Source organism: Alexandromys fortis, unplaced genomic scaffold, assembly GCF_014885135.2.
Source record: "Alexandromys fortis isolate MF-2015 unplaced genomic scaffold, M_Fortis_MF-2015_v1.1 scaffold_2_1_26212458, whole genome shotgun sequence".
NCBI lineage: Eukaryota > Metazoa > Chordata > Mammalia > Rodentia > Cricetidae > Alexandromys > Alexandromys fortis.
Window position 1 is genome coordinate 14,905,022 of NW_026067930.1, and position 10,391 is coordinate 14,915,412.

General features: G+C 42.0%; 1 protein-coding gene across 2 annotated transcripts in view; it reads right to left on the minus strand.

Moving 5' to 3' along the window:
• Positions 1-10,391, minus strand: part of Nsmce2 (NSE2 (MMS21) homolog, SMC5-SMC6 complex SUMO ligase) — a 202,633-nt gene that overhangs the window by 131,345 nt on the left and 60,897 nt on the right. For both annotated transcript variants that reach the window (XM_050145358.1, XM_050145359.1), the window contains exon 4: positions 408-561. In XM_050145358.1, coding sequence (XP_050001315.1) covers positions 408-561 — 154 coding nt within the window. The remainder of the gene's footprint in view (positions 1-407; positions 562-10,391) is intronic.

The window sequence follows — 10,391 nt, forward strand, 5'->3', positions numbered from 1 at the left end:
ATCACATGGAAGGAATTAACAGTACCCAGGGCACAGCATCAGAGGGACTTGGACTGTGTTTGAGAAGAACACTGAGGGACCTTCTCCAACGCTGCTCCACAGCAGCAAACAGGAACAAACATACTCTAGAGCTTGGCACAGCAGTTCATATTTTGAAAGAATTACCACCATCATCTGAATAAAATGGTTTCCCATTTTATTTTGTTTTCTGAATTTCCCTCCCAAGCAGTGAGACACTTTGTGGAAACTGTAGGCTTTCAGAAATGGACAGGTGACTGGAACTAAAATTAGACAAACACAAAACCGCAACAAGACAAGGCACTCAGGAGGAGAAAGCAAGCAGAGGAGAGAACTGCTCACGGGTCAGGTCCCTCACGTCAAAAGCCAAAGCAAAGCGGCAGACTTACATTGCTTCTTCAGCTCCCTCAGCTGCTGCTTATACTGCACAAACTTTTCATTGTCTTTAAAGTCAGCATCAGAATTCTTATCCTGCAAAGCCAAAAATTTCTTCTCCACTAGTAATTTTAAATCTGGCACTTTTTCTGGACGTTCTTCTTTTACCTAAGGAAGACAAGAAATTCATCTAAGTTAGAGACCAGAGTTGTCAACAAGGGTCACTGGATACTGTTAACCTCATTTAGTTCAAAGGACAGAAGGGGAGAAAAAGCTTCTCCCCAGAGGTAACAAGAATACTCAGAAAAGGTGCTGGGACTCACCCTCTACCTGCTGGTTCTGCCTTCCCTGACGCCCCCACACCGCCTGTCTCTGTGTCCATCACCTCACTGAAAACTGCAGATGAGGCCAGGCAACAGCCCAGACCTGGGCATCGTTGCCCTTCCTTCACTAATGTCTGCTCGGCCTGTCCCTTTGTCAAGAGCAGTTACTCCACTGTTGGTCTCAGTGTCCTCTTCTAGCCCTTGACCAGCTGGTGACAGCGATGCCCCACAATACAACAGAAACTAAGGCTTCAATCTTGGCCTCCATAGTTCCCCAGCCTAACAAGGAGTGAGGGTCCCCTTGTTCTGTTCAAAGCCAGACTCTCAATGTATGTTCTTCTCCCTAAATAGTATAAAAATTTCAGCCATGCAGAAATATTAAACGTATCGGATTGTGAACATTACATTCTTACTCACGGCCCCAATCACACTTGGCTGTGTGTGCACTACCACATCTGCACCATCTGTCTTGTCCCTGAGTTTGTCCTAGCTAACTTAGATCATCTCTTCTAGAACAATGTTCAGGAGCAGCAGCGGCAGCGGCAGCAGCAGCACTCTACTAGAGCCCCTGGTCCATCTTTCTGAGTGTGGCCCATACCTTTGTGGTTTTCCCTTTGTTTGTATGGAATGGCAGACAGTGCCTTGGTTCTAAACAAGCTACCCCACATCGGCAGTAGAGTCGGAGACCCGTGAGGTTGGGTCCACTCTTCCAGGATTCAGTTCAGGAAACAATCTCCTTCTCTATGAAGAAGTGAAATTTTGCTTGACGTCTTAAATGTTTTCACTGCTCACACCGCCACTACCACTCATCTCTCAGCCATTTCTGATGGCAAAAGCCTTTTAAGGCCAAGCATTCCCATCTAAATAGCAAGTTTTCTAGTGTGGAGAAAATAATAAGCAACTTCGTCTTTACTACCTAGGCCACTGGGGACAATTATAGGACAAAAGACAGGAGGATGGCTGGCGGTGCAACTACCTGGATCTTGAAGAGTAAACGTGTAAGTTTTCTGTTGGTAAACTCAAGGAGCTGCTGCCAGGAGCAAGCTAGCTCTTCATCTTCTCAGAACCCACCAGAGATGACCTAACCTTCCATATTACAGATGAGGAAATGAAAATCAGACATAACAGGTCTTGTATACAGCACTGTGGCTCCCACCGTTAGCTCTGGTTTTGCTTTGGTGCGAGGGTGGAACCTGCTGAATGCTAAGCACACGTTCTACCACTCGTTACAGCCCAGCCTCTGCCAGAAAATCTTAAATGCCAGTGGGACTTGGCTCTTGGCCTATCAGTGATGTCCACAGAATATGATTTTGGAAAAGGAGAAAGATCTTGACATTGGTTACATTCCATTTCCTTCTTTAGGTTTTCATTTATTATTCTAAATTATGTGTATGTACATGTGTCTCTGTGTGGGTATGGACATTGTGAGTGCAGGTGCCTACACAGAGGCTAGCAGTTTCGGATAGCCCTGCTACCCGACCCCCTAGGACTGCTGGAGCCACGTAACATAGGGGCTGGGAATCAAACTCAGGAAGTCTGGACAAGCAGCCACCTCTCAACCCTTACTTTCTATTTGTGTCCACCTGGTAGAGAAGAGCCGGTTTCTACTTCCTCGCTCCCGGGTTCTAGTTACCACATCTCCGCTCCTCCTGCTCTGCTCACCGCTGTGCTGGCAACCACTAAAAAACTCCCCTTGTTGTCTTTTACTCCTACTGAAACAGAAACTCTTTGAAAAATGTCTGGCTTATCAGACAGATAGGAGTTAGTACTCAATTATTTCAAATTCATATTAATAGGACCAAACGGACTTAATCTAATAAAAGCCAGAATTATCAACTTATTATTGATATTACTGGAATATATAATTTCTGGATTGGAAGACAGCTTATAGACCATCTAACCTTGATCTTTTTAATCAGTTTTAAAATGTTAAGAACTATTGTTAGGCATCATTACGTTGGCATTTTTTGTTCCGTGTTTGACTCTATCCTAGGTCTCTGGGCCATCCAATCTCTGGGTCCTGGCACTCCAGGCAGTGAGTGTCAGGGTGGGCTCATTCTTGTGGCATGGGACTGAGGCTGGACCAATCATTGGTCGGCCACCCCCACAATCTCTGGACCCACCTAGGCCCTCTACATAAGTGACAGTTGAGTAACTTGGTCTACTTGTGGGACTTCTAACAGTGGGAGCAGGGGCTGTCCCTAATGCTTTGGCTGGCTTTTGGGAATCTATTCCTTGCCCAGTCTTAATACAATGGGAAGAGCTTAGTCCTACCTCAACTTGATATGCCATGCTTTGTTAACTGTGGGAGACCTGTCCCTTTATGAGCAAAAACAGAGGAGTGGATTGGAGGGAGGCAAGGGTAGGGAATGGGAGGAGAGGAAGGAGGGGAAACTGCTATTGGGATATAAAATAAATAAATTTAATTTTAAAAAGCTAAAAATTTAAAAAGTTTAAAAAGTTAATTTTAAAAATCTAAGTTTAAAAACTTAAGTTTAACTTTTAAAAGTTAATATAAAAGAAGTTAAAGGACTTATCTTCTACCCTCTAATTAAAGAAAATTCTTGGTTTTATTTCAAATTAGTGTGATGTATTTCTAAGTTCTCAAACCGACCAATGCACGTGAAGCAAAAGATTGCCCACTGTGACCATCTTTGGTCACAGAGAAGAAAATTGTTTTCTTTACTTAATTGCTATGGCTTTTGTTTTTGTTTCTTCCCCCCCCCCCCGACAGGATTTTTCTGTGTAGCCCTGGCTGACCTGGAACTCACTCTGTAGACCAAGCTTTCCTCAAACTCAGAGATGCACCTGCCTCTGCCTCCCAAGTGATCCCAATGCTGGGATTAAAGTGCTCCACCACTCCCTGCTTAATTGCTAGGATTCTGATGAGCTAGGCAGAAGTGAAAATTTAAGCAGAATGCCAAAAATGTCCAGTCATACTTATGCAGCAGAGTGAAAGAAGTGTCTTTTACTGTGTCACTCGGCCATGCTTGAGTCACCACCAACTGCTGCAGCAATAACCATAATGTGCTTCAATGACAAGTTTCATAAAATTTTCTAAATAGCTCCTGAGAAGCTAAAGAACCAATAAAACTCAATTAGAAAAGACATGGCAAATTTAATAGTTTAATAATACATATTAAAGAAAACAGGAGCTGTGAGCCAATGATGACCAGCTAGCTTCCTTTACTATACATGACAAAATAAGATGAGACAAATTCCAGACTACAGCATCAAGAGTTCAGGGTAATCTCAGATCCAAACCGCTCTTTCTATAGAGAAGGATTTCTAGTTTACAAAAGAAAATGGACTCACATTCAGCTAAGACAATGGCAGAACAGTGATTAGAAAGGCAGATGAGGCTTCTTAAGGAGTCTGACCAATCTGAAATCAGGTCACGAGCTGGGATGATGAGCAAATATCAGATCTGAGCAGATGATAAGGAAAACTCGTTCAGCCCTGACGTGAGTGTTTGCGCCTAGTCTTACTGCATCTTGTAATGCCATGTTTGGTTGATATTCCTGGGAGGCCTGCTCTTATCTGAAGGGAAATGGAGGAGCAGTGGAACTGGGGGAGAGGGAAAATGGGGGTTTCTGGGAAGAGAGAAGAAAGGGGAAACTGCATTTGGGATGTACTCTATGATAGAAGAATAAATCAAAAGAAAAAAGTGTTCTTCATCAGCAAAGTCCTTAAAGCACTCAGCAAACGCAATCCCTGCAATTCCCATAACTCAGTTACAATAGCCACGGCAGCACTACACAGAGGACAGGGTGGAGAGTGATGATGGAGCCAGGAATCAGCATTTGAAGTCAACAAAATATGAAATATGAAACATGAATAGAAAGCAAAACTTTCAAAGATGATAATATTCATTTTATTGGTATTTATGAAATGTGTCAAATATTCAATACACACACATTTTTATCCATTCACCCATCTATTCTAAAATATTACATATAATATATAAATTACAATAAAATATATAACAAAAGGCAGTACAACAATCTATTCATTTATGTTTCCTTTCTTTTTCTTTTTTCATTTGGGATACCAAGTGAACCCAGCATCTCACACATGCTAGACAAACACACAATACAGCTACATCCTAAACTTTTTTTCTCCTTTTTATTTTAAAGCAGACCCTCACTAAACCTGAAGCCCAGGCAGACCTTAAACTTGGATCCTCTTGCTTCAGCTTCCCCAGTAGCAGAGGTTACATGCCTACATTATACCATCTTCCCCCCTTTCTGAAACAAGGTCTTGATAAACAGTTATGGCTGCCTTGGCAAAGATTACTTCCTTTTCTTATCTCCCACTGGCCTTCTTGCCCATCCCCATCATTGGTTGAGCACCTGTGGGCCTGCTGGGAAATGACTCTTGCCAGCAGGTGAGACAGTCAGAGCTGCTCTGAAGTAAGAGTCTGACAGGGACCTTCAGTGTCAGCTGTAGTGATTTCTAACTTGGGCTTTCTTGTTTCCCTTTGGGGGGAAAAACTTGTCTTAAAAATACTGTTCCTTTCTTCTGTGACATTCCTCACTCCTGATTCTTTCCTAGTTTCTCTTTCTTCCTTTTTCACACCATCCAGAACTAAGAGAATTCGGATATTTTAGTGGCAAGGAAGAGCAAAGTAGCAGGAACCAAGTCATGGGAAGAAGAGGCAGGTGTGTCATCCTCACAGAGAATGAAATGAGGTGGGGGAGAGGAGCATGGACGCCACTCCAGGCTGTGCTGACGGATGATCCTCGGGAAACCTTCGGATTCTTGTCGTCATCTCTTTATGAGAAACCAGAAGAGTGTGTGTGTGTGTGTGTGTGTGTGTGTGTGTGTACATAGTATATATAGTAATGTCAAAACAACAAAACCCTTCTGGTGTTTAAACCTTGGCATATGGTAGATGATCAGAAATTGGATTCCTTTCCTTCCGCCATCAGCACAGACACGTTAACATGTTCGAAGATGGAGAGGATGCAATGGGGAAACATAAACAAAAAACACTAAAAGCAAGAAGTAATAGATGTCACTTGGAAAAGAAAATCAAAAACTATGAAGATGTGATCTAGGAGCTCAGCGATCTTATTTGGTTTTTTTGAGACAGGGTTTTTTTGTGTAGCTCCGGCGGTTCTAGAACTTGCTCTGTGGATCCAGGTTGGTCTCGAACTCTGAGATCCTCCTGCCTCTGCCTCCTGAGTACAGGGATTAAAGGTGTGAGCCACCACGGTCCCACTGAACACAGCAGTTTTTAACAAGTACTGGAGTGTTCAGAGCTGGGTTAGCAAAAATATACAAAAAAGTCTCAGGTAACAGCCAGAATAGTGTAGAGTCAGAGAGAACTGCTATCCCGATCCATATGGCTGCTACACAGAATCCTGCAGGCTCTGGAATTTAAATTGGAAATCCAGATTGATAAGGAGCACTTTCTGTTTTTTAGAACAACATAGGGGTCAAATGATAGATCAGCTTGAAGACTACAAGCTTGACTCCCCCATATTTACGAAAGTAGTTTTGAAATTGGGCATGGTGGTGTGGTCCTGTAATCCCAGCACGAAGGAGTGGAAGCAGGAAGATCAAGGAGTCCAAGGGCATCCTGGGCCACATAGTTTAAGGCCAATGTAGGCTACCTAAGATCCTAACTAACAAATAAATAAATAGATAGATAGATAGATAGATAGATAGATAGATAGATAAATAAATAAATAAATAAATAAATAAATAAATAAATGCTTCTGTACCTACAGTTTATGAGCTTGGGTTAAACCCAGGCCTGTCTCATGCTAGGTAAGAGCTATACCACCGAGCTTCATTTCCAGCTCCTGAAATTTCCTTTTATGTGGGGTGGTGGGCAGCAGAAGGTGTGTGGAAGAGAGGACAATAATGGAATCCACTTAGACATATTAATCTAAGGTGTTAAAAATAAAAATTTGGGCTCTAGACTTAGAGACGAGATTCCACTACTCACTGAAGGACCTTAGAAAAGCCACTGTATGCATCCAACTCAGATTTCCTCTCATAAGGGTAGGAATGACAGTATTCATTTCACAAATTTGCTGAGAATAAATGAAACAACGCAATGAGGCCCTCTGCCACCTGGCAGAGTGTTCTATAATGAGGGGTTGTTATTATCTCCGTGATTACTATTGTGCTTAGCTTTATAGAGACAGACCTGCAGAGTGGCTGGATCCACAGGTCTGCACTCAGTTAAGGCTGGAGACACCCACATGGAGGCCTCCATGAACAGACTGTAATGGAAACCATGGAAATGAATGAGATCACCAAGGAGATTGAATAAATGGAAACACAAGAAGGACCAAGATAGAACTTTGGAGAATATCACATTTAACAGACAGCTAGAAGAGTTAAAAAAGAAATCCTGTAAGAGTTAACAAGTCAATCAAAGAAAGTGCCCTAAAATTTGGAAAGGAATTTTAAGAAGTGTCAAATGTCTCAGAGAGGCTGAGCTAAATAAAGATTAAGAAGAGCCCATGCAGCTCAGTTTGAGTCATCTGGGACTCTCGCAAGAGAAGAGCAAGGCACAAAAGCTCATGCCAAACACCCAGACCTTGTTCAATAAATCATTTCAAAAAGATGAAGCAGTAATGCAAAAACCACACAAATCTCCAAACACCCCCCAATGAACTGCTCAGCTTTGGCTTAAAAATCAATTGTAAATATTTAACTGCATTTAAAAAATTATTTATTGATATGTATGTGGGCATGTGCATGCTACACTGCACATGGCAAGAGGTCAGAGGACAACTTTTGGTCACCGTTTCTTTCCTTCCACCATGTGGTCTGGGGGATTGGTCTCAGGTTGTCAGGCTTGGTAGCAAGGACCCTTACCTACTGAGATCTCTCTCTCTGGCCCCTTAGTGACATTTTAACTAAAACCCAATCTGGCTGCCCCCGACTGCAGCCATTTCCTCCAGGGACAGGTAATCAATGAGCTGACTTAATTATTCTGGTGGCTAGTCCTTCCTCTAAACAGAAGCCAGTATTTGTTTGTTTGTGTAGGGGGGTACTGGTAGAAACAAAAGGTGGAAATCAATTGCAACCATACTGAAACTGAGTACTACTTTCACTATGTTCAAACAGAAATAGTAATAAAGTTATATAATATACCTCATTTCTTCTGTATAATACTGCATGCATGTGTAATTACTCAAAAGTGTGTCATTTTATTGCCACAGGGCAAAGTCAAGATCTCCTCCTCCTGCAATTACCATTAATGCCTTACAGGCATCATTTCACTGGGAGGGGAGATCACAGGAGTGTGAGATATTAATGGTCTGAGTCATTCACACACTTCATGAATCATGTGAGAATCTAGTATAAAATTAGTCATTCTTGTAACTGAACTGAGTATCTCAGATGGATTGATTGACTGACTTTCAAATGACCAGTTAGATGTTTGGCTTTCAAATACAAAACACCTAATGCTTTCCAGTCTGCCTTTAGAAGTTTACCATGACACCCATTAGTGGGACAAAATTTGCTTTTACTCTGCCTTGTAAGAACATCCAGTATTATAATTTCTTGTTAGCTGGATCTAAAGCTATGGGACCTGGTTTATGCTAGAAATATACAGAGAATTGGCAACTGTTCTGACAATACTCATTCAACAAATATTTACTGAGTCCCAGTTGAGTGTCAGGCATTATGCTAAGCACTAAAGCATTTATGGATGCTGGCCCACACTTGTGACACGTCACCAATCCAACTGGTCATACACAGGGTACATTAATATTAGGCTAACACTGTCTCCACCTATACATAGCAAAAGGGCTTAGTGAAAATTTTATTAAAAAGTATATGTCAAAGACATGCGATACTATGCTTTCAATGTGGATAATCTCATTGTATGTACATATGAAAACATGCTATACTTTCTCTATTTTATTATACTCTTTCATGCTTAAAAATATTCATATATTTTTAATGATGACCAGCATGGGACTGTTCCCTTCATCTTATACCAGTTTCTTTTGCTATCATACAGTGTACACTAACCTCTACTGGAGCAAATATTTGTAGTTTGATGTGTTTCCTAGCATCGTTATTTAGCAAGAATCTGACTTCTAACTAAACACTTGAGAGAAAATACTTCCTTGTGGTTCATTATGACACATGGAGTGGACTTTACAGTTTGCCAAGGTGTTGTAACACCACCACTGAGCAGTCCCAATCAGACACAGAACACCTTTCTTCCTTCAAGCTGCTTAGATAAGAATTGAAAAAGAGTAAGGTCAAACCTTTATGTATGCTATTGACCTGGTTCTAATGGCCAGTCCTGTTAGAGTAAAACCAAAAGACAGCAGCCCTAAGGCGGCCTGCCATCTTCGCTATCTGTCACTAAGCACTTCTGCTGCTGAAAACCAGCCAGCACGCTGCTCGTGGCACTCTGTCCACCCGGAGGTTGGGACCAACAGGATCAACTGGTGCACTCAGAAGATAGCTTGAGGCTTCTCGTTTCCCTGAGAGAACAAAGAGAGATGCTGCTCTGACCTATAAGGGTTTGCTTGTTTGTTATGGAGGAATATTCTTTTGACAACATTTAAAGAAATATGCACAATTCATTTATTCATATATTTATCTACCTAGTAATTTACTGATTTACTGAATATCTATTACACGTGACCCTGTGCTAGCCATCAGAAGATATATGGATTATCAAATTAGTTGGTCCCTGTTACTATCTTGGGGTTTAGGATCTGGTGGGGGAAAGTATTCTTTAACTAGTTAAAGAGAATATGACACACTATGGTAAGCACTTCTTGGAAGAAAGCTCATCAGATGTTAGGGAAGCATCTAGTGAAATAACTACCGAGAGCACCATTTCAGACAACCTTAAGTGCTCAGCCTAAAACAGTCCATAGCAAAGGCAGGGTGGGATGGGGATTGTGGATGTTGCTAACAAACAGCCCACCTTTAACTCCTAGTGGCTCAAAGCCCCAAGTTCAAAAACAGATACAAGGAGTGGACAGCTACTTACACAAGGTCAAAATGGGGCAGCAACAGAAAGGATCAACTCATTCAGGTCTCCCTTTCACACCATCAATACTGTGAAAGCATGAAGGACTCCAGGCAACTATCCAAACCACTCCTGGTCACATGCGAGTTCTCACATGAAAAGACACTCTGACCTGGAACTGTCTTTGCCATCCACCATGCTTCTATCATCCACAGATTGAGCCAATGCCTTATTAGCTGCCATGGTATCTCACTGGAGAGCCTACAGTGAAGCAGGGCATTGATGAGGTTGATGCTAACTAAGAGGATTTGAGGTTCTTACCATGCAGCTTATCATCCAGAAAGGGATGCTAGAGTCATCATCTGAAGACTCGGTTCTAGCACCTCATGAGGTTAGCTAAGGTGGCACTCCACTGAGACTGTCGGACATTGTTTCTCCTAGAGCCAGAGTGGACAGATTAGGGGCAATGAAACTGGGTCTCTTCCCTTAGTCACATCTGATGAGCAGCTTACACCCCCATGCCACCCCAGCTTATAGCAGCTCTGGTTCTACCGGTTAGACAGTTTCGGAACCCAAGCGAAGAATGATTGTCCAAGGACTCAGCAACGTCTCTACTGATATGGAAGTTCAAACAGAAGCCTAGCAGTTCTTAGGGCCTCTTGTCACAATCAGGAAAAAAAAAAAAAAAAAAAAAAAAAAAAAGACTAAAA